The sequence below is a fragment of the Centroberyx gerrardi genome, chromosome 16 (genome assembly GCF_048128805.1).
Source record: "Centroberyx gerrardi isolate f3 chromosome 16, fCenGer3.hap1.cur.20231027, whole genome shotgun sequence".
Classification (NCBI taxonomy): Eukaryota; Metazoa; Chordata; class Actinopteri; order Beryciformes; family Berycidae; genus Centroberyx; species Centroberyx gerrardi.
In genome coordinates this window covers 10,302,156-10,326,636 of record NC_136012.1, presented here as the reverse complement: position 1 = coordinate 10,326,636, position 24,481 = coordinate 10,302,156, and the positions used below count along the sequence as shown (strand labels likewise).

Below are 24,481 nucleotides of genomic sequence, written 5' to 3'. Positions count from 1 at the left end.
TGTAATTACAGGAATTGAGACACATTAAAAACTAGTTATTTTTGTGAAGGTGTGTCTTCGAGCTCACGAGTTAGTTGGATTATATCAACACGTTTAAAATTTGGGATTTTCTATTAATGAGGGTACTTTCATCTCCAATTAAGTAAATTAGTATCTTATCGCACTGGCCATCTAATATTCATCATTTTTATGAGACTGACATTTTTGGTATTACATTTTTTTTATCAACTCTCATATTTTGGTGATTGTTATCCAGTCATATGACACACATAGGCCGAGATTGTCTTCATCAGCGTTTTACTATTAAGTTACTTTTTCCAGAAGTCATTTCATCTTCCTCTTCCACTGCTTTTTGTAGTTCAGTGTATTGAACAGAAAGGGCCGCTATTGGCCAGTGTGTGGCAGTCTCAGGCAGGACTGGCAACTGTACCTCCCCTTAGCTTTCGATAGACAATAAAGCAGACGCAGAAAGCCTGTCCGGGATATAAAGAATACTGATCACGGAGACGACAAGCTGCCATTTTTGGTTGAACATATTTCTTTGAGATCAAATGGGATTTTTTTTAATGTCGTGTGGATTACAATTTTGTTGAAATGACACAGGAGGAATTTCCTGACATAACAATGAGACGGCAAGTACTGTTGTTCATCTCGGTCCTCTCTCTCAGTTCAGTGCTCGGGCAGGTCAGCTACTCCATTCCTGAGGAAATGGCGAAGGGATCTTTAGTCGGTAGTATTGCACAGGATTTAGGTTTAGATTTGAAAAGGCTGAAATCGGGTAAAGCTCGTATTCATTCGGGAGACACCGCAGAATACATCGAGCTGAATAAAGAAAGAGGAGTCCTCCTCATCAAAGAGAGAATAGACAGAGAAACGTTGTGTGGGGAAACGACGCCTTGTGCCTTACATTTTCAGATAATTATGGAAAATCCAATGGAAATGTTTCGCATTACAGTAGAAATCACAGACATAAACGACAACGCCCCCAGCTTTGCATCTAGCGAGAAGCGTTTTGAAATAAGCGAGTCAGCCGTTATTGGGTCTAAATTCGTATTAGAGAAAGCCATCGATGCTGACATTGGTTTAAATAACCTCCAAAGCTACTCGCTTAATCCAACAGATAACTTTGTATTGAAACTAGAGAATCAAGTAGACGGAAGCAAAAAGGTAGAAATGGTTCTACAGAAGGCTCTAGATAGAGAGAACCAGGAGCAAATACCACTGTTGTTAACTGCTATGGATGGAGGAGAGCCACAGATGTCAGGGACAATGCAGATATATGTCAATGTGTTAGATGTGAATGACAATGCACCCGTTTTCACGAAACCAGTATACAAGGCAACAATAACCGAGAATTCACCGAGGGGAACAAGCGTAACGACTGTTAATGCATTTGACAAAGACAAAGGCTCTAACGGAGAAGTATCATATGTAATTTCCAATAGCAAGCGCCGTTTATCCGACCTATTTCAGATCGATAGGAAAACTGGTGAGGTTATTTTGATCGGTGAAATAGATTATGAGAAAGCTAAGCTCTACCAAATAGATATTGAAGCTGTAGACAATGGAGGACTCTCTGATTCTAGTAAGATCACAGTTGATGTAATTGACGTAAATGATAATAATCCACAATTAAATATACTCTCCAAGTCGCACTCCCTTTTAGAGGACTCTCCTCCGAATACGGTAATAGCAATGATAAGCGTAAATGACCCGGACTCTGAGAATAATGGAGAGGTGGACTGTAGTATAAATGATAACATCCCGTTTAAAATAAAGGCTACATTAAACGGATTCTATAGTTTAGTTACAGAGGTAGCTTTGGACAGGGAAGTGGCTTCCCAATATAATATCAGTGTGACCTGCTCTGATGAGGGAGTGCCCTCCCTCTCCAGCAGCGTCACTCTCACCTTACAGATCTCAGATGTGAATGACAACGCGCCTGTCTTTGAGAGGAGCTCATATGAGGCCTACATTGTAGAAAACAACACACCAGGCCTCTCTATATTCACAGTGAAAGCCAGAGACGCTGACTGGAACCAGAATGCCCGTGTTTCTTACATACTGGAGGACTCCTCGGTTAACGGAGTGGCCGTCTCCTCATATGTGTCCGTTAGTGCTGATAGTGGAGTCATCCATGCAGTGCGCTCTTTTGACTACGAGCAGATCAAGGATTTCCAGTTCCGGATCAAAGCGCAGGATGGAGGCTCTCCTCCACTCAGTAGCAATGTGACTGTGAAATTAAACATCCAGGACCAGAACGACAACGCCCCTCAGGTTCTGTACCCAGTCCAGACTGGTGGCTCTCTGGTGGCTGAAATGGTGCCTCGTTCAGCAGATGTGGGCTATCTGGTCACTAAAGTGGTGGCTGTTGATGTGGACTCTGGACAGAATGCCTGGCTCTCCTATAAACTGCAAAAGGCCACAGACAGGGCGCTGTTTGAAGTGGGCTTACAGAATGGGGAAATAAGAACTATCCGCCAAGTCACTGATAAAGATGCTGTGAAACAAAGGCTGACTGTTGTAGTGGAGGACAACGGGCAGCCCTCTCGTTCAGCTACAGTCAATGTTAATGTGGCGGTGGCGGACAGCTTCCCTGAAGTGCTGTCGGAGTTCACTGACTTTACACACGACAAGGAGTACAATGACAACCTGACTTTTTACTTAGTCTTGGCTTTGGCTGTAGTTTCCTTTCTATTTATCACGTGTTTAGTGATTATTATATCAGTGAAAATATACAGATGGAGACAGTCTCGCGTCCTCTATCACTCCAGTCTCCCGGTAATTCCGTATTATCCACCACGTTACTCAGACACTTTGGGGACAGGGACTCTCCCACACGTGTACAATTACGAGGTGTGCAGGACGACTGACTCCAGAAAGAGTGACTGTAAGTTCGGCAGAGCCGGTAGTCAGAACGTGCTGATAATGGACCCCAGTTCTACAGGGACGATGCAGCGGATACAGAGTGAGAAGAGCATCCTGGATGAACCAGATTCTCCAATAGAGGTTAGAATGTTCACATATTTAAAATCGTCATTCACGGGCAATAGAGCTTCAGCACCGTGGACAGCGACAACTGAAGCATTGGTTCTCGTCATGTCTCTCTCTTCTCTCTCTCTCTCTCTCTCTCTCTCTCTCTCTCTCTCTCTCGCTCTCTCTCTCTCTCTCTTCATTAGGGCAAAATCTGACTTAATCCACAGGGAAAACAATGTTTTTGTGTTAAATATTTCTCTTCGTTCGACTACTTGTAAAACACGTCCAATTTTCTTTAGTTGGGTAGTTAATTTTTTACACTTTCCATAAAAGTACTAACAAATGTTCGCCTAAAACATCACGATTCATGTTTTTTTCTCATGTAGTTTCCTACTCTGAACTCAACGGGCCGCTGTTGGCCAGTGTGTTGCAGTTTTAAATCAGTTTTGTACCAGAACCTCCTCTGTCATCTCGGTATATTAGTGAGAGAGGGACAGTCAGACGCAGAATGCACATTCCCGGTTACAGCCAACGCTTTCCACGGACATTTCAAGCTGGAATTATTTTGTTCAAGACTTGTGGATTAAATTGATATTACTGTTACATTTCGAATTGACATTTGACGGAACTTTGATTGTAAAACGGAAGGAAACACGTTTGTTGTGGTGCGACAGAAATATCGGACAGAACAATGAGACGGCAAGTACTGTTGTTTATCTCGATCCTCTCTCTCAGCTCGGTGCTCGGGCAGGTCAGCTACTCCATTCCTGAGAAAATGGCGAAAGGCTCTTTAGTCGGTAATATAGCACAGGATTTGGGTTTAGATGTTAAAAGACTAAAGTCAGGTAAAGCTCGTATCTATACAGGAGACAGTGCTCAATATATCGAGCTGAATAGAGAAAGAGGAGTCCTCCTTATCAAAGAAAAAATAGATCGCGAAGCGCTCTGCGGACAGACAACTCCTTGCGCTTTGCATTTCCAGATTGCCTTAGAGAGCCCGATGGAATTATTCCCTATTACTGTCGAAATCACAGACATTAATGATAACGCTCCTGTGTTCCAAAAGGACGAGAGAAGATTTGAAATCAGCGAGTCCGCAGTGATCGGTTCTAAATTCATGCTAGAGAAAGCGATTGACCCTGATATAGGACTGAATGGTCTTCAAAGCTATACACTTAAGCCGAGTGATAATTTTATGCTTAAACTGCATAGTCATCCTGATGGGAGTAAAAAGGTAGAAATGATTTTGCAGAAACCGTTGGATAGAGAGAAACAGGAGCATATATCATTATTGTTAACGGCTGTGGATGGTGGGGAACCGCAAAGGTCTGGGACAATGCAGATTCATGTTACTGTGTTAGACGCTAATGACAACGCTCCTGTTTTTACGAAAAGCGTTTACAAGGCAAGTGTTACAGAAAACTCCTTAAGAGGAACCCTCGTTACGAAAGTGAGTGCATCTGATGCAGACAAAGGCTCAAATGGAGAGGTGACCTACGTCATCGGAAATGGCATGGATACTGTTTCAAAGCTTTTTCACATTACTGACGAAGGTGATCTTATATTAGATGGGCCAGTCGATTATGAAAAAGCTAAAACCTATCAGCTTGATATAGAGGCGATTGACCGAGGAGGTCTCTCTGATTCAAGCAAAGTGGTCATTGATATAAGTGACATTAATGACAATAGTCCCATTATAAATATGATTTCGACATCAAATGTTATACAAGAGGATTCCCTTTCTAATACAGTGATAGCTATGATGAGTGTCAACGATCCTGATTCTGAAAGTAATGGTAAAGTCCAATGTGTAATTAATAGAAATATACCATTTACAATTAAATCTACATCAAGTAATTTTTATAGCCTAGTGACAGACAGTGATTTAGACAGAGAGAAAGCCTCTGAGTATAATATCACTGTGAGTTGCTCTGATGAGGGAGTGCCCTCCCTCTCCAGCAGCGTCACTCTCACCTTACAGATCTCAGATGTGAATGACAACGCGCCTGTCTTTGAGAGGAGCTCGTATGAGGCCTACATTGTAGAAAACAACACACCAGGCCTCTCTATATTCACAGTGAAAGCCAGAGACGTTGACTGGAACCAGAATGCCCGTGTTTCTTACATACTGGAGGACTCCTCGGTTAACGGAGTGCCCGTCTCCTCATATGTGTCCGTTAGTGCTGATAGTGGAGTCATCCATGCAGTGCGCTCTTTTGACTACGAGCAGATCAAGGATTTCCAGTTCCGAGTCAAAGCGCAGGATGGAGGCTCTCCTCCACTCAGTAGCAATGCGACTGTGAGAATACTGATCCAGGACCAGAACGACAACGCCCCTCAGGTTCTGTACCCAGTCCAGTCTGGTGGCTCTCTGGTGGCTGAAATGGTGCCTCGTTCAGCAGATGTGGGCTATCTAGTCACTAAAGTGGTGGCTGTTGATGTGGACTCTGGACAGAATGCCTGGCTCTCCTATAAACTGCAGAAAGCCACAGACAGGGCGCTGTTTGAAGTGGGCTTACAGAATGGGGAAATAAGAACTATCCGCCAAGTCACTGATAAAGATGCTGTGAAACAAAGGCTGGCTGTTGTAGTGGAGGACAACGGGCAGCCCTCTCGTTCAGCTACAGTCAATGTTAACGTGGCGGTGGCGGACAGCTTCCCTGAAGTGCTGTCGGAGTTCACTGACTTTACACACGACAAGGAGTACAATGACAACCTGACTTTTTACTTAGTCTTGGCTTTGGCTGTAGTTTCCTTTCTCTTCATCACGTGTTTAGTGGTTATTATATCAGTGAAAATATACAGATGGAGACAGTCTCGCATCCTCTATCACTCCAGTCTCCCGGTGATTCCATATTATCCACCACGTTACTCAGACACTTTGGGGACAGGGACTCTCCCACACGTGTACAATTACGAGGTGTGCCGGACGACTGACTCCAGAAAGAGTGACTGTAAGTTCGGCAGAACCGGTAGTCAGAACGTGCTGATAATGGACCCCAGTTCTACAGGGACGATGCAGCGGATACAGAGTGAGAAGAGCATCCTGGATGAACCAGACTCTCCTCTAGAGGTTAGAATGTTCACATTTTGATAATAAAAAACATTTTTGAAATCGTCGTTCACGGGCAATATAGCTTCAGCACCTTGGACAGCGACAACTGAAGCATGGGTTCTCGTCATGTCTCTCTCTCTCTCTCTCTCTCTCTCTCTCTCTCTCTCTCTCTCTCTCTCTCTCTCTCTTTCTCTCTCTCTTTCTCTCTCTCTTCATTAGGGCAAAATCTGACTTAATCCATGTTTGTGTTAAACATTTCTCTTCGTTCGACTACTTGTAAAACACGTCCAGTTTTCTTTAGTTGGGTAGTTAATTCTTTACACTTTCCATAAAAGTACTAACAAATGTTCGGCTAAAACATCACGATTCATGTTTTTTCTCATGTAGTTTCCTACTCTGAACTCAACGGGCCGCTGTTGGCCAGTGTGTTGCAGTTTTAAATCAGTTTTGTACCAGAACCTCCTCTGTTATCTCGGTATATTAGTGAGAGAGGGACAGTCAGACGCAGAATACACATTCCAGGTTACAGCCAACGTTTTACACGGACATTTCAAGCTGGAATTATTTTGTTCAAGACTCGTGGATTAAATTGATATTCCTGTTACATTTCGACTTTACATCGGACGGAACATTGATTGAAAAACGGAAGGAAACGTTTGTTGTGGTGCGACAGAAATATCGGACAGAACAATGAGACGGCAAGTACTGTTGTTTATCTCGGTCCTCTCTCTCAGCTCGGTGCTCGGGCAGGTCAGCTACTCCATTTCTGAGGAAATGGCGAAAGGCTCTTTAGTCGGTAACATAGCACAGGATTTGGGTTTAGATGTTAAAAGACTAAAGTCAGGTAAAGCTCGTATCTATACAGGAGACAGTGCTCAATATATCGAGCTGAATAGAGAAAGAGGAGTCCTCCTTATTAAAGAAAAAATAGACCGCGAAGCCCTTTGCAGACAGACAACACCTTGCGCTTTACATTTTCAAATTACTTTAGAGAGCCCATTAGAATTATTCCCTATTACTGTCGAAATCACAGACATTAATGATAACGCTCCTGTGTTCCAAAAGGACGAGAGAAGATTTGAAATCAGCGAGTCCGCAGTGATCGGTTCTAAATTCATGCTAGAGAAAGCAATTGACCCTGATATAGGACTGAATGGTCTTCAAAGCTATATACTTACGCCCAGTGATAATTTCTTGCTGAAATTACATAGTCAATCTGATGGAAGCAAAAAGGTAGAAATGATTTTACAGAAACCTTTAGACCGAGAAAAACAAGAACACGTATCATTAGTTTTAAAGGCTGTGGATGGAGGAGAACCCCAAATGTCAGGAACAATGCAGATTCATGTTACTGTGTTAGACGCTAATGACAACGCTCCTGTTTTTAGCAAACCAGTTTATAAGGCAAGTATTACAGAAAACTCCTTAATGGGAACCCTCGTTACAAAAGTGAGTGCGTCTGATTCAGACAAAGGCTCAAATGGAGAGGTGACCTACGTCATCGGAAATGGTATGGACACCGTTTCAACGCTATTTCACATTAATGATGAAGGAGATGTGATATTAGATGGTCCAATAGACTATGAAATAGCAAGAAATTATCATATCGATATAGAGGCAATAGACCAAGGTGGCCTCTCAGATTCGAGTAAAGTAATTATTGATATAATTGATGTCAATGACAATTGCCCTATTGTAAATATGATCTCAAAATCGGGCTCGATACAAGAGGATTCTCCTCATAGCACAGTCATAGCTTTAATGAGTGTAAACGATCCTGATTCTGAAATTAACGGCCAAGTCCATTGTGTAATTAATGAAAACATTCCATTTGCAATTAAATCTACATCCAGTAGTTTCTATAGCATAGTAACAGACAGTGATCTGGACCGAGAGAGAGCCTCTGAGTATAATATTACTGTGACTTGCTCTGATGAGGGAGTGCCCTCCCTCTCCAGCAGCGTCACTCTCACCTTACAGATCTCAGATGTGAATGACAACGCGCCTGTCTTTGAGAGGAGCTCATATGAGGCCTACATTGTAGAAAACAACACACCAGGCCTCTCTATATTCACAGTGAAAGCCAGAGACGCTGACTGGAACCAGAATGCCCGTGTTTCTTACATACTGGAGGACTCCTCGGTTAACGGAGTGCCCGTCTCCTCATATGTGTCCGTTAGTGCTGATAGTGGAGTCATCCATGCAGTGCGCTCTTTTGACTACGAGCAGATCAAGGATTTCCAGTTCCGTGTAAAAGCGCAGGATGGAGGCTCTCCTCCACTCAGTAGCAATGTGACTGTGAAAATACTGATCCAGGACCAGAACGACAACGCCCCTCAGGTTCTGTACCCAGTCCAGACCGGTGGCTCTCTGGTGGCTGAAATGGTGCCTCGTTCAGCAGATGTGGGCTATCTGGTCACTAAAGTGGTGGCTGTTGATGTGGACTCTGGACAGAATGCCTGGCTCTCCTATAAACTGCAGAAAGCCACAGACAGGGCGCTGTTTGAAGTGGGCTTACAGAATGGGGAAATAAGAACTATCCGCCAAGTCACTGATAAAGATGCTGTGAAACAAAGGCTGACTGTTGTAGTGGAGGACAACGGACAGCCCTCTCGTTCAGCTACAGTCAATGTTAACGTGGCGGTGGCGGACAGCTTCCCTGAAGTGCTGTCGGAGTTCACTGACTTTACACACGACAAGGAGTACAATGACAACCTGACTTTTTACTTAGTCTTGGCTTTGGCTGTAGTTTCCTTTCTCTTCATCACGTGTTTAGTGGTTATTATATCAGTGAAAATATACAGATGGAGACAGTCTCGCATCCTCTATCACTCCAGTCTCCCGGTGATTCCATATTATCCACCACGTTACTCAGACACTTTGGGGACAGGGACTCTCCCACACGTGTACAATTACGAGGTGTGCAGGACGACTGACTCCAGAAAGAGTGACTGTAAGTTCGGCAGAGCCGGTAGTCAGAACGTGCTGATAATGGACCCCAGTTCTACAGGGACGATGCAGCGGATACAGAGTGAGAAGAGCATCCTGGATGAACCAGACTCTCCACTAGAGGTTAGAATGCTGTAACATTACACCCCACCTCCACCACTACTTGTGCTTTGTATGCAAATCAAATGAATTATGCTGCTTCACCAGCTTTCATTAAAATCAAATCGTTCCTCACCTTTTTCAGGACCTTGGAGAGCAACAAGGGTATTTATACAGGCAATACCATTTCAGTTAACTACAAACCTACTAGTCATCTTGCTTGGTGGATTTGAGAGGGAACTCATGAATTCGTTGTTTCTTCATAAATCATTGAAGTATTTTGTTAGTGGCATTATATACTGTATATGAACTATACCCGTGTTGAATATATTTTCGGTCATTTTGTTTTCTGAACTCAGCGGGTCGCTGTTGGCTAATCTGCTGCAGTTTTAGTACAGCTGTACAGCAGTACCGCCTCTTTACCACGACATATTAGGAAGAGAAAGAGACGGAGGGAGAGGACATTGTTGACGCTAGAGAGCCCGCTACACACGAAGGGACATAACCATCATTATTTTGGTCAAAATTTGTGGAATATGGCCTATTTTTTACTATTACCTGCTGACTCATGATAATATTTTACTCTGAGGGATCTAACCAGTTTGTTTTTTGCCCTTGCTGAGAAAATTTCGAACAATGAGACGGCAAGTACTGTTGTTTATCTCGGTCCTTTCTCTCAGCTCAGTGTTCGGGCAGGTCAGCTACTCGATTCCTGAGGAAATGGCGAAAGGCTCTATAGTCGGTAACATCGCACAGGATTTAGGTTTAGATGTCAAAAGACTAAAGTCAGGTAAAGCTCGTGTCTATTCTGGTGACAGCAGAGAATACATCGAGCTGAATAACGAAAGAGGAGTCCTCCTCATCAAAGAAAGAATAGACAGAGAGACGTTATGCGGTGAGACGACGCCTTGCGCTTTGCATTTTCAGATTATATTAGAGAATCCCATGGAATTCTACAGTGTAACAGTTGAAATTACAGACATTAACGATAATCCACCATCTTTTGAGAAAGGCGAAATTAAATTCCAAATCAGCGAATCTGCAGTTGTCGGGGCGACATTTGATTTAGAAAGAGCAATGGATTTAGATGTTGGTGCTAATAGTCTCCAAAATTACCTACTTAAGCCAACTGATAATTTCATACTTAAATTGCACAACCAAGCAGACGGGACAAAAAATGTGGAAATGATCTTACAAAAACCTCTTGACAGAGAAAAAAATGAGTTTATGTCATTAGTTTTAACGGCCGTAGATGGAGGAGAGCCCCAAATGTCAGGAACAATGCAGATTCTCATTACAGTGTTGGATGTCAATGACAATGCCCCTGTTTTTACACAGCCGGTATACAAAGCTACTGTGACTGAAAATGCAGCGAAAGACACAGTAGTGACTACGGTTAGTGCGTCAGATGCTGACCATGGCTCAAATGGTAAAATAACTTATTCAATCACGAATACTTTAGATGAGGTCAGACATATGTTTGAGGTAAATCATGAAAATGGCGAGATTAGATTGACTGGACAAATTGATTATGAAAAGAAACGAAATTTTCAGATCAATTTACGTGCCAGAGATGACGGAGGACTAACACATTCTTCTAAAGTGATAGTTGAAGTTGTTGATATTAATGATAATGAACCAACCATTAAAATAATGTCTAAATCAACTATTATATCTGAAGATGCAAACCCCAACACTGTTGTGACGATGATTAACATTCAGGACCCAGACTCAGGTGAAAATGGTAAATTTCAGTGTTCTATAAATGGAAATATTCCTTTCGTATTGAAGTCGACATCAAACAATTTCTATAGCCTAATGACAGAAAGTGATTTGGACAGAGAGAGAGCCTCTGCGTATAATATCAGTGTGAGTTGCTCTGATGAGGGAGTGCCCTCCCTCTCCAGCAGCGTCACTCTCACCTTACAGATCTCAGATGTGAATGACAACGCGCCTGTCTTTGAGAGGAGCTCATATGAGGCCTACATTGTAGAAAACAACACACCAGGCCTCTCTATATTCACAGTGAAAGCCAGAGACGCTGACTGGAACCAGAATGCCCGCGTTTCTTACATACTGGAGGACTCCTCGGTTAACGGAGTGCCCGTCTCCTCATATGTGTCCGTTAGTGCTGATAGTGGAGTCATCCATGCAGTGCGCTCTTTTGACTACGAGCAGATCAAGGATTTCCAGTTCCGTGTAAAAGCGCAGGATGGAGGCTCTCCTCCACTCAGTAGCAATGTGACTGTGAAAATACTGATCCAGGACCAGAATGACAACGCCCCTCAGGTTCTGTACCCAGTCCAGACCGGTGGCTCTCTGGTGGCTGAAATGGTGCCTCGTTCAGCAGATGTGGGCTATCTGGTCACTAAAGTGGTGGCTGTTGATGTGGACTCTGGACAGAATGCCTGGCTCTCCTATAAACTGCAGAAAGCCACAGACAGGGCGCTGTTTGAAGTGGGCTTACAGAATGGGGAAATAAAAACTATCCGCCAAGTCACTGATAAAGATGCTGTGAAACAAAGACTGACTGTTGTAGTGGAGGACAACGGACAGCCCTCTCGTTCAGCTACAGTCAATGTTAACGTGGCGGTGGCGGACAGCTTCCCTGAAGTGCTGTCGGAGTTCACTGACTTTACACACGACAAGGAGTACAATGACAACCTGACTTTTTACTTAGTCTTGGCTTTGGCTGTAGTTTCCTTTCTCTTCATCACGTGTTTAGTGGTTATTATATCAGTGAAAATATACAGATGGAGACAGTCTCGCATCCTCTATCACTCCAGTCTCCCGGTGATTCCATATTATCCACCACGTTACTCAGACACTTTGGGGACAGGGACTCTCCCACACGTGTACAATTACGAGGTGTGCAGGACGACTGACTCCAGGAAGAGTGACTGTAAGTTCGCCAGAGCCGGTAGTCAGAACGTGCTGATAATGGACCCCAGTTCTACAGGGACGATGCAGCGGATACAGAGTGAGAAGAGCATCCTGGATGAACCAGACTCTCCTATAGAGGTTAGAAAGCTGTAATAGTACATTTGCTATTAATTTATATTGCTTCGTACATATTATTAGCATGTTACCTGTGTAATCGCTGTCCGTTAGTATAATTCACCTACGACCTCTTTTAGCACCTTGGACAGCGACAATTCAGTTTTAACCATTTATTTTCACTCACTACTCTGCAGATGCAATTGTTGTTCTGCTTGCTGCAAGAACATGAGAGAAAACATCATGATCAAATAATTTTTTACTCGTATAAAATTTCAATCTATTTTAATTTTAAGCAACTTTTTTTCATGATGTTAATTTTTACTGACAAAGGATAAAATCGGTGTAATTCCCTCTCGGTCTGTTCACCAGTGATCTTTTTTTTAACACATTTCCTGTAGTTTTGTATTCTGGACTCTTAGGGCCGCTGTTGGTCAGTGAGTTACTGTTTGACAGTAGATCTTCAGCAGTACCTCCCCATCTCGATATATTAGAGAGTGAAAGGGATAGATTCAGAGCACAGTCTGGGTTATAGTGAACACTACAAACGAATGTCGAGCGACGATTGTTTTCTTCGTGTGTTGAGGACTATGGGCTGATTTTTTTCTTATACCAGGGAGATAATTCCAACACGATTTACTTCACGGAATAAAACTATTTATTTCCTGCCTTTAACAAAATACCGCGGAGAACAATGAGACGGCAAGTACTGTTGTTTATCTCGGTCATTTTTCTCAGTTCAGTGCTCGGGCAAGTCAGTTACTCCATTAACGAGGAGATGTCAAGGGGATCTTTAGTTGGAAATGTAGCACAGGATTTGGGTTTAGATGTGGAAAGACTAAAATCACGTAACGCTCGTGTCTACTCTGGTGATAGCAGAGATTACATCGAGCTGAAAAAAGACAGAGGAGCCCTCCTGATCAAAGAGAGAATAGACAGAGAGGCGCTCTGCGGACAGACTACGCCTTGCGCTTTGCACTTTCAAATCATTTTAGAGAATCCAATTGAATTTTATGGCGTAATAGTTGAAATCATAGACGTTAATGATAATCCTCCCGCTTTTGAGAAAAGCGAAATTCAATTCAAAATAAGCGAGTCTGCAGTCAGCGGATCGAAATTTGACTTGGAAAGAGCTGTGGATTTAGACGTTGGAATTAATGGTCTTCAAAACTACCTCCTTAAACCAACAGATAATTTTGCTCTCAAATTACACAATCAGGCAGATGGGTCAAAAAATGTTGAGATGATTTTACAAAAACCTCTAGATAGGGAGAAAAATGAACATATATCTTTAGTGTTGACGGCTGTAGATGGAGGCGAACCACAGTTGTCAGGAACGATGCTGATTCTCATCACGGTGTTAGATGCCAATGATAATGCACCCGTTTTCACACAACCAATGTACAAGGCCACTGTGGCAGAAAATTCTCCAGAAGGTACAGTGGTTACTACAGTTAGCGCATCAGATGCCGATCACGGATCCCATGGAAGAATAACGTATTCGATCAGGAATACTTTAGATGATGTCAGACATATGTTTGAGGTTAATGAAGAGAGCGGCGAGGTTAGGTTGATTGGAAATATTGACTACGAAAAGGCCCGAAATTATCAAATAAATTTACGTGCAAGTGATGATGGAGGACTAACAGACTCCTGCAAAGTAATAGTTGATATTATGGATGTGAATGATAATAAGCCGCTTATTAAGGTAATGTCTAAATCAAATGTGGTATTTGAAGATGTCAAAACGAATACCGTCGTAACAATAATTAACGTTCAAGATCCAGACGCCGATGAAAATGGCAAAGTCCAATGTGTAATAAATGAGAATATTCCATTCTTATTAAAGTCTACAGCCAATAATTTCTATAGCTTATTAACAGACAGTGATTTAGACCGAGAGAGAGCCTCTGAGTATAATATCACTGTGACTTGCTCTGATGAGGGAGTGCCCTCCCTCTCCAGCAGCGTCACTCTCACCTTACAGATCTCAGATGTGAATGACAACGCGCCTGTCTTTGAGAGGAGCTCATCTGAGGCCTACATTGTAGAAAACAACACACCAGGCCTCTCTATATTCACAGTGAAAGCCAGAGACGCTGACTGGAACCAGAATGCCCGCGTTTCTTACATACTGGAGGACTCCTCGGTTAACGGAGTGGCCGTCTCCTCATATGTGTCCGTTAGTGCTGATAGTGGAGTCATCCATGCAGTGCGCTCTTTTGACTACGAGCACATCAAGGATTTCCAGTTCCGCGTAAAAGCGCAGGATGGAGGCTCTCCTCCACTCAGTAGCAATGTGACTGTGAAAATACTGATCCAGGACCAGAACGACAACGCCCCTCAGGTTCTGTACCCAGTCCAGACTGGTGGCTCTCTGGTGGCTGAAATGGTGCCTCGTTCAGCAGATGTGGGCTATCTGGTCACTAAAGTGGTGGCTGTTGATGTGGACTCTGGACAGAATGCCTGGCTCTCCTATAAACTGCAGAAAGCCACAGACAGGGCGCTGTTTGAAGTGGGCTTACAGAATGGGGAAATAAGAACTATCCGCCAAGTCACTGATAAAGATGCTGTAAAACAAAGGCTGACTGTTGTAGTGGAGGACAACGGGCAGCCCTCTCGTTCAGCTACAGTCAATGTTAACGTGGCGGTGGCGGACAGCTTCCCTGAAGTGCTGTCGGAGTTCACTGACTTTACACACGACAAGGAGTACAATGACAACCTGACTTTTTACTTAGTATTGGCTTTGGCTGTAGTGTCCTTTCTCTTCATCACGTGTTTGGTTGTGATTATATCAGTGAAAATATACAGATGGAGACAGTCTCGCATCCTCTATCACTCCAGTCTCCCGGTGATTCCATATTATCCACCACGTTACTCAGACACTTTGGGGACAGGGACTCTCCCACACGTGTACAATTACGAGGTGTGCAGGACGACTGACTCCAGAAAGAGTGACTGTAAGTTCGGCAGAGCCGGTAGTCAGAACGTGCTGATAATGGACCCCAGTTCTACAGGGACGATGCAGCGGATACAGAGTGAGAAGAGCATCCTGGATGAACCAGACTCTCCTCTAGAGGTTAGAAAGCTGTAACATTACACACACACCCTCCCCATTACTTTGCCTCCAAATCGAAAGCACGTTGCTGCTGCAACAGCTTCATTTGAAATGGTTGCATACCGGTATCTATTTCAGGACCCTGGAGAGCAACACAGGGGTATTTATACAGGCCATAAAATTTCAGTTAACTACAGATAAGCCGGTCTTCTTACTTGGTGAATTTTGAAGAGAACTAATGAACTCGCTATTTCCTTTTCTTTCTATTTACTAGTGAAATATTTTGTCTACATCTTGAGCTTGTATATAAAGGTTTATAAAATATGCTACAATATACTTTTAACCTTATAAAACTATTTCACCAGCTTGTCGACAACCTCTGCTTTCGCATGAACTCAGTCCGCTTGGAACAAATGTTTTGTAGTATTGTTTTCTGAACTCAGCGGGCCGCTGTTGGCTAGTCTGCTTCAGTTTTAGTACAGAACAGCAGTCCCGCCTCCTCATGTCGACATATTAGAGAGAAGAAGAGACAGGCGTAGAGAGCATTGTCTACGCTACAGGGATTGGTATACATGAAGAGGCATCACTGACATTCGTTTATTAACAATTTGTGGAATATGGGCTATTTTTTGCTTCATACCCGGTTTTGATGCCTGGCGGGGGTTTTTTTCTGACGGAGTCTGACCAGTTTGTTGATTGCTCTTGCTGAGAAAATTTCGAACAATGAGACGGCAAGTACTGTTGTTTATCTCGGTCCTTTCTCTCAGCTCAGTGTTCGGGCAGGTCAGCTACTCCATTCCTGAGGAAATGGCGACAGGCTCTGTAGTCGGCAACACTGCACAGGATTTAGGTTTAGATGTAAAAAGACTAAAGTCAGGTAAAGCTCGTGTCTATTCTGGCGATAGCAGAGAATACATCGAGTTGAATAACGAAAGAGGAGTCCTCCTTATCAAAGAGAGAATAGACAGAGAGGCGTTATGCGGTGAGACGACGCCTTGTGCTTTGCATTTTCAGATTATATTAGAGAATCCCATGGAATTCTACAGTGTAACAGTTGAAATTACAGACATTAACGATAATCCACCATCTTTTGAGAAAGGCGAAATTAAATTCAAAATCAGCGAATCTGCAGTTGTCGGAGCAAAATTTGATTTAGAAAGAGCAATGGATTTAGATGTCGGTACTAATAGTCTCCAAAATTACCTACTTAAGCCAACTGATAATTTCATACTTAAATTGCACAACCAAGCAGACGGGACAAAAAATGTGGAAATGATCTTACAAAAACCTCTTGACAGAGAAAAAAATGAGTTTATGTCATTAGTTTTAACGGCCGTAGATGGAGGAGAGCCCCAAATGTCAGGAACAATGCAGATTCTCATTACAGTGCTAGATGTCAATGACAATGCCCCTGTTTTTACACAGCCGGTATACAAAGCTACTGTGACTGAAAATGCAGCGAAAGGCACAGTAGTGACTACGGTTAGTGCATCAGATGCTGACCATGGCTCAAATTGTAAAATAACTTATTCAATCACGAATACTTTAGATGAGGTCAGACATATGTTTGAGGTAAATGAAGAGAGTGGCGAAGTTACATTGATTGGACATATTGATTACGAAAAGAAACGACATTTTCAGGTCAATTTACGCGCAAGTGATAACGGAGGACTAACAGATTCATGTAAAGTGATAGTCGATATCATCGATGTTAATGATAATGAGCCAACTATTAAAATCATGTCTAAATCAAATATTATATCAGAAAATGCAAACCCCAACACTGTCGTGACAATGATTAACATCCAGGACCCAGACTCAGGTGAAAATGGTAAAGTCCGGTGTTCCATATATGATGATATCCCTTTCCTATTGAAGTCGACATCAAATAATTTCTATAGCCTAGTGACAGACAGTGATTTGGACCGAGAGAGAGCGTCTGAGTACAATATTACTGTGACTTGTTCTGATGAGGGAGTGCCCTCCCTCTCCAGCAGCGTCACTCTCACCTTACAGATCTCAGATGTGAATGACAACGCGCCTGTCTTCGAGAGGAGCTCATATGAGGCCTACATTGTAGAAAACAACACACCAGGCCTCTCTATATTCACAGTGAAAGCCAGAGATGCTGACTGGAACCAGAATGCCCGTGTTTCTTACATACTGGAGGACTCCTCGGTTAACGGAGTGCCCGTCTCCTCATATGTGTCCGTTAGTGCTGATAGTGGAGTCATCCATGCAGTGCGCTCTTTTGACTACGAGCAGATCAAGGATTTCCAATTTCGCGTAAAAGCGCAGGATGGAGGCTCTCCTCCACTCAGTAGCAATGTGACTGTGAAAATACTGATCCAGGACCAGAACGACAATGCCCCTCAGGTTCTGTACCCAGTCCAGACTGGTGGCTCTCTGGTGGCTGAAATGGTGCCTCGTTCAGCAGATGTGGGCTATCTGGTCACTAAAGTGGTGGCTGTTGATGTGGACTCTGGACAGAATGCCTGGCTCTCCTATAAACTGCAGAAAGCCACAGACAGGGCGCTGTTTGAAGTGGGCTTACAGAATGGGGAAATAAGAACTATCCGCCAAGTCACTGATAAAGATGCTGTGAAACAAAGGCTGACTGTTGTAGTGGAGGACAACGGGCAGCCCTCTCGTTCAGCTACAGTCAATGTTAACGTGGCGGTGGCGGACAGCTTCCCTGAAGTGCTGTCGGAGTTCACTGACTTTACACACGACAAGGAGTACAATGACAACCTGACTTTTTACTTAGTATTGGCTTTGGCTGTCGTTTCCTTTCTCTTCATCACGTGTTTAGTGGTTATTATATCAGTGAAAATATACAGATGGAGACAGTCTCGCATCCTCTATCACTCCAGTCTCCCGGTGATTCCATATTATCCACCACGTTACTCAGACACTTTGGGGACAGGGACTCTCCCACACGTGTACAATTACGAGGTGTGCAGGACGACTGACTCCAGAAAGAGTGACTGTAAGTTCGGCAGAGCCGGTAGTCAGAACGTGCTGATAATGGACCCCAGTTCTTCAGGGACGATGCAGCGGATACAGAGTGAGAAGAGCATCCTGGATGAACCAGACTCTCCTGTAGAGGTTAGACCGCGTTGGCTATCTGTTCCTAGTTGAAAATCGAGTTACTTAATCCTTTTTACCGCTTGTCTCCTCATTTTCACTACCAAGGATAGTGACAACAATATGAAATTTGAAAATCAAAACTCCCTTTCCCTCATTTTCTTTCTTGTAATGAAATAACACGGGTAAAGCTTTTCAAGTTCATGACAGTTTTTTAGAATTTCACATTAATTTACTCTTCAATTTGTTTTTTCCCCCTCGTTTTAAATTCAAATTCTCCATTTGTGCAGTTGTTCTCTTTGACATCTAGTCGCCTGTAGTTCACTGTCACTCTCTGTAAGCATCAATATGTGATTATTCACAACTTTGATAATTTATTTAGGCATCTCAATTTGTTGTGCGCATTTCACATGTAATTTTGTGTTATGAACTCAGAGGGCCGCTGTTGCCCAGTATGTGTCTGTAGTACAGCAGACTTGTAGTAGTACCTCCCATCATCTCGATATATTAGAGAAAGAAAGACACAGACGCAAAGCACACAGTCTGGATTCTAGAGAACACTAAATACTGAGACACGGGACAGCGCATACTTTCTTCGTGTTGGGGAATGTGTGTTAAGAAACTATTTTGACTGAAAACTTGCGAAAGACAAATATCCAAAAGGAGTACAAGGCTGATATAAGGACTTACTTACAGAAAATGTCGGGCAGCACAATGAGGTGGCAAGTACTGCTGTTTATCTCGGTCCTGTCTCTCAGCTCGGTGCTCGGGCAGGTCAGCTACTCTATTCCTGAGGAAATGGCGAAAGGCTCTTTAGTCGGTAACATAGCACAGGATTTAGGTTTAGATGTGAAAAGACTAAAATCAGGCAAAGCTCGCATTTTTACTCTAGACAGTGCAGAATACATCGATCTCAACAGAGAAAGAGGAGTCCTCCTTATCAAAGAGAGAATAGACAGAGAGGCGCTCTGCGGACAAACGACGCCTTGCGCTTTACATTTTCAGATTATATTAGAGAATCCAATGGAATTTTACAGTATAACTGTTGAGATCACAGACATCAATGATAACCCTCCATCCTTTGAAGCGAGCGATGTTCAGTTTAAAATCAGCGAGTCAGCTGTAACTGGTGCGACATTCATTTTAGACAGGGCGACTGATCTTGACGTGGGCGAGAATAATTTGAAAACCTTTGTCCTAAAACCAACGGACAATTTTTCCCTCAAAATGAATAATCAAGTAGATGGTAGTAAAAATGTTGAGATGGTCTTGCATACACCCCTGGATAGGGAGAAAAATGAACACCTCGCTTTAGTTTTGACGGCGGTAGATGGAGGCGAGCCGCAGATGTCTGGAACAATGCAGATTCTCATCACAGTTTTAGACGCTAATGATAATGCCCCTGTTTTTACACAGCCAATTTATAAAGCCTCCATTAAAGAAAATGCCCCAGTAGGAACAGTTGTATTGTCAGTTACTGCAACAGATGCTGATGATGGCTCTAATGGTAGAATAACATATTCAATTACAAGTATGCTAGATTATGCCCGTGGAATGTTTGAAGTAAATGAGGAAAGTGGCGAGGTTAGATTAATGGGAAATATTGACTATGAAAAGTCACGAAATTTTCAGATAAACATCCGCGCAAGTGATGATGGGGGACTAACCGGTTCATGTAAAGTGATAGTCGATGTCTTAGATATGAATGACAATAAACCTAATATTCATATAATGTCTAAATCAAATGTGATTTCGGAAGACGCCAAAACCAACACTGTCGTGACAATGATAAATGTTGAAGATACAGATTCGGGTGAAAACGGCAAAGTGCAGTGCAGCATTAATGACAATATTCCTTTTGTGATGAAGTCTTCATCGAACAATTTCTATAGCCTTGTCACAGACAGTGATTTGGACAGAGAGAGAGCCTCTGAGTATAATATCAGTGTGACTTGCTCTGATGAGGGAGTGCCCTCCCTCTCCAGCAGCGTCACTCTCACCTTACAGATCTCAGATGTGAATGACAACGCGCCTGTCTTTGAGAGGAGCTCATATGAGGCCTACATTGTAGAAAACAACACACCAGGCCTCTCTGTATTCACAATGAAAGCCAGAGACGCTGACTGGAACCAGAATGCCCGTGTTTCTTACATACTGGAGGACTCCTCGGTTAACGGAGTGCCCGTCTCCTCATATGTGTCCGTTAGTGCTGATAGTGGAGTCATCCATGCAGTGCGCTCTTTTGACTACGAGCACATCAAGGATTTCCAGTTCCGAGTCAAAGCGCAGGATGGAGGCTCTCCTCCACTCAGTAGCAATGTGACTGTGAAAATACTGATCCAGGACCAGAACGACAACGCCCCTCAGGTTCTGTACCCAGTCCAGACTGGTGGCTCTCTGGTGGCTGAAATGGTGCCTCGTTCAGCAGATGTGGGCTATCTGGTCACTAAAGTGGTGGCTGTTGATGTGGACTCTGGACAGAATGCCTGGCTCTCCTATAAACTGCAGAAAGCCACAGACAGGGCGCTGTTTGAAGTGGGCTTACAGAATGGGGAAATAAGAACTATCCGCCAAGTCACTGATAAAGATGCTGTGAAACAAAGGCTGACTGTTGTAGTGGAGGACAACGGACAGCCCTCTCGTTCAGCTGCAGTCAATGTTAACGTGGCGGTGGCGGACAGCTTCCCTGAAGTGCTCTCGGAGTTCACTGACTTTACACACGACAAGGAATACAATGACAACCTGACTTTTTACTTAGTCTTGGCTTTGGCTGTAGTTTCCTTTCTCTTTATCACGTGTTTAGTGGTTATTATATCAGTGAAAATATACAGATGGAGACAGTCTCGCGTCCTCTATCACTCCAGTCTCCCGGTGATTCCATATTATCCACCACGTTACTCAGACACTTTGGGGACAGGGACTCTCCCACACGTGTACAATTACGAGGTGTGCAGGACGACTGACTCCAGAAAGAGTGACTGTAAGTTCGGCAGAGCCGGTAGTCAGAACGTGCTGATAATGGACCCCAGTTCTACAGGGACGATGCAGCGGATACAGAGTGAGAAGAGCATCCTGGATGAACCAGACTCTCCTATAGAGGTTAGACCTCGCTGGCTATCTGTTCCCAGTTAAAAATAGACGTATTCGCTTTCTTTCGCTTGCTACCACATTTTCAGCACCAAGGATAGCGACAGTATAAAGTGGGTAATCAAATCTATCTCTCTTTCCCTCAGATGTTTTCTTGTTAGCGTCTTTAAATGGTATAGGTAAAGCGTCTTAATATGAAATATGTTATAATTTCACGTTAATTTCATCCATAAAGTTATCTTCTTTATTTTTTTACTTCAAAGATTCTTAATTCATAATTTCCATTTGACAAATGTAGTTGCTTTGAGTTCATTTCTACCCTGTATAATCACCAATAACTACAGACCTTTCACAGCACGGTTAATTTACTCAGGCATCTAATTTTTTGTGCGCATTTCCCATGTAATTTTGTATTGTTAACTCAGAGGGCCGCTGTTGGCCAGTATGTGTCAGTTTTACAGCAGACTTGTACTAGTACCTCCCATCACCTCGGTATATTACAGAAAGAAAGCGACAGACGCAAAGCACACTATCCGGATTTCAGAAAACACTAAATATGGACAAACGGGACAGGGCAACCTTTCTTCGTGTTGGGGAATATGTTATAAAAACCTTTCTTGACTGAAACTTGCGGAAGATAAATGTCCGAAAGGAGCATAAGGTTTATATAAGGACTTATATAGACGATGTCGGACAGAACAATGAGACGGCAAGTACTGTTGTTTATCTCGGTTCTCTCTCTCAGCTCGGTGCTCGGGCAGGTCAGCTATTCCATTCCTGAGGAAATGGTGAAAGGCTCTTTAGTTGGGAACATAGCACAGGATTTAGGTTTAAATGTAATTAGACTGAAATCGGGTAAAGCTCGAATTTTTACTCGAGACAGTGCAGAATACATCGAGCTCAACAGAGAAAGAGGAGTCCTCCTTATCAAAGAGAGAATAGACAGAGAGGCGCTCTGCGGACAAACGACGCCTTGCGCTTTACATTTTCAGATTATATTAGAGAATCCAATGGAATTCTACAGTGTAACTATTGAGATCACAGACATCAATGATAACCCTCCAACCTTTGAAAAGAACGATGTCAAATTCAAAATCAGCGAATCTGCTGTTAGTGGAGCTAAATTCATTTTGGATAGAGCAATTGATCTTGATGTGGGCGTAAATGGTTTACAAACCTATGTCCTTGAACCAACAGACAATTTCGTTCTTAAGTTGCGCAATCAAGCAGATGGAAGCAAAAATGTCGAAATGGTCTTAGAGAAACCTCCTGACAGAGAGAAAAATGAACACCTATCTTTAGTTTTGACGGCGGTAGATGGAGGCGAGCCGCAGATGTCTGGAACAATGCAGATTCTCATCACTGTTTTAGACGCTAATGATAATGCCCCTGTTTTTACACAGCCAATTTATAAAGCCTCCATAAGAGAAAATGCATCTTTAGGAACAGTTGTAACCACGGTTACTGCTACAGATGCAGACCATGGCTCTAATGGTAGAATAGCATATTCAATTTCAAGTATGCTAGATTATGCCCGTGGAATGTTTGAGGTAAATGAAAACAGTGGCGAAGTTAGGTTAATAGGAAATATTGACTTTGAAAAAGCGCGGAATTTCCAGATAAACATCCGCGCAAGTGATGATGGAGGACTAGCTGATTCTTGTAAAGTGATAGTTGATGTGTTAGATATGAATGACAATAAACCTGATATTCATATAATGTCTAAATCAAATGTGATTTCGGAAGATGCTCAAACTAATACTGTTGTGACAATGATAAATGTTGAAGATGCAGACTCGGGTGATAACGGCAAAGTACAGTGCATCATAAATGATGACATTCCATTTGTAATGAAGTCTTCAACCAACAGTTTCTATAGCCTAGTGACAGACAGTGATTTGGACAGAGAGAGAGCCTCTGAGTATAATATCAGTGTGACTTGCTCTGATGAGGGAGTGCCCTCCCTCTCCAGCAGCGTCACTCTCACCTTACAGATCTCAGATGTGAATGACAACGCGCCTGTCTTTGAGAGGAGCTCATATGAGGCCTACATTGTAGAAAACAACACACCAGGCCTCTCTGTATTCACAGTGAAAGCCAGAGACGCTGACTGGAACCAGAATGCCCGTGTTTCTTACATACTGGAGGACTCCTCGGTTAACGGAGTGCCCGTCTCCTCATATGTGTCCGTTAGTGCTGATAGTGGAGTCATCCATGCAGTGCGCTCTTTTGACTACGAGCACATCAAGGATTTCCAGTTCCGTGTCAAAGCGCAGGACGGAGGCTCTCCTCCACTCAGTAGCAATGTGACTGTGAAAATACTGATCCAGGACCAGAATGACAACGCCCCTCAGGTTCTGTACCCAGTCCAGACTGGTGGCTCTCTGGTGGCTGAAATGGTGCCTCGTTCAGCAGATGTGGGCTATCTGGTCACTAAAGTGGTGGCTGTTGATGTGGACTCTGGACAGAATGCCTGGCTCTCCTATAAACTGCAGAAAGCCACAGACAGGGCGCTGTTTGAAGTGGGCTTGCAGAATGGGGAAATAAGAACTATCCGCCAAGTCACTGATAAAGATGCTGTGAAACAAAGGCTGACTGTTGTAGTGGAGGACAACGGACAGCCCTCTCGTTCAGCTACAGTCAATGTTAACGTGGCGGTGGCGGACAGCTTCCCTGAAGTGCTGTCGGAGTTCACTGACTTTACACACGACAAGGAGTACAATGACAACCTGACTTTTTACTTAGTCTTGGCTTTGGCTGTAGTTTCCTTTCTCTTCATCACGTGTTTAGTGGTTATTATATCAGTGAAAATATACAGATGGAGACAGTCTCGCATCCTCTATCACTCCAGTCTCCCGGTGATTCCATATTATCCACCACGTTACTCAGACACTTTGGGGACAGGGACTCTCCCACACGTGTACAATTACGAGGTGTGCAGGACGACTGACTCCAGAAAGAGTGACTGTAAGTTCGGCAGAGCCGGTAGTCAGAACGTGCTGATAATGGACCCCAGTTCTACAGGGACGATGCAGCGGATACAGAGTGAGAAGAGCATCCTGGATGAACCAGACTCTCCAATAGAGGTTAGAATTTGTAGCAGACTCCGAGCCTTGCTCTCCTTATCTATCATCGTAAAGCGAATTACTGTTGTAACCGCCTCCACGATATTA

At 43.3% G+C, this 24,481-nt stretch overlaps 5 protein-coding genes across 8 annotated transcripts in view; all 5 read left to right on the top strand.

The window, feature by feature from the left end:
- Window positions 1–624: 624 nt before the first annotated feature.
- On the top strand, window positions 625–3,083 carry LOC144542443 (protocadherin gamma-A7-like). Its single transcript, XM_078289260.1, has 3 exons — window positions 625–960; window positions 2,248–3,009; window positions 3,054–3,083. Exons 1-3 carry the CDS (start codon window positions 625–627, stop codon window positions 3,081–3,083), a joined length of 1,128 nt encoding a protein of 375 aa, XP_078145386.1.
- A 584-nt stretch (window positions 3,084–3,667) lies between these two features.
- Window positions 3,668–6,070, top strand: LOC144542442 (putative protocadherin beta-18). Its single transcript, XM_078289259.1, has 2 exons — window positions 3,668–3,996; window positions 5,281–6,070. The coding sequence occupies exons 1-2, from the start codon at window positions 3,668–3,670 to the stop codon at window positions 6,068–6,070; spliced, it is 1,119 nt and encodes a 372-aa protein (XP_078145385.1).
- Window positions 6,071–6,721: 651 nt separating this feature from the next.
- Window positions 6,722–9,118, top strand: LOC144542441 (protocadherin gamma-A7-like). The gene is made up of 2 exons (XM_078289258.1): window positions 6,722–7,050; window positions 8,335–9,118. Exons 1-2 carry the CDS (start codon window positions 6,722–6,724, stop codon window positions 9,116–9,118), a joined length of 1,113 nt encoding a protein of 370 aa, XP_078145384.1.
- Window positions 9,119–9,715: 597 nt separating this feature from the next.
- Window positions 9,716–12,115, top strand: LOC144542440 (protocadherin gamma-A10-like). Its single transcript, XM_078289257.1, has 2 exons — window positions 9,716–10,044; window positions 11,332–12,115. Exons 1-2 carry the CDS (start codon window positions 9,716–9,718, stop codon window positions 12,113–12,115), a joined length of 1,113 nt encoding a protein of 370 aa, XP_078145383.1.
- A 646-nt stretch (window positions 12,116–12,761) lies between these two features.
- LOC139912154 (protocadherin gamma-C5) overlaps window positions 12,762–24,481 on the top strand; it is a 76,701-nt gene continuing 64,981 nt past the window's right edge. The window contains exon 1 of one of the 4 annotated variants that reach the window (XM_078289079.1): window positions 12,762–15,155. In XM_078289079.1, the coding sequence (XP_078145205.1) occupies window positions 12,771–15,155 (2,385 nt within the window). In that variant the 5' untranslated portion in view covers window positions 12,762–12,770. Of the gene's footprint in view, window positions 15,156–15,857; window positions 18,243–18,920; window positions 21,321–21,994; window positions 24,395–24,481 lie in introns of those variants that run through there. The other 3 variants (XM_078289078.1, XM_078289077.1, XM_078289076.1) reach the window with 3 other exon arrangements.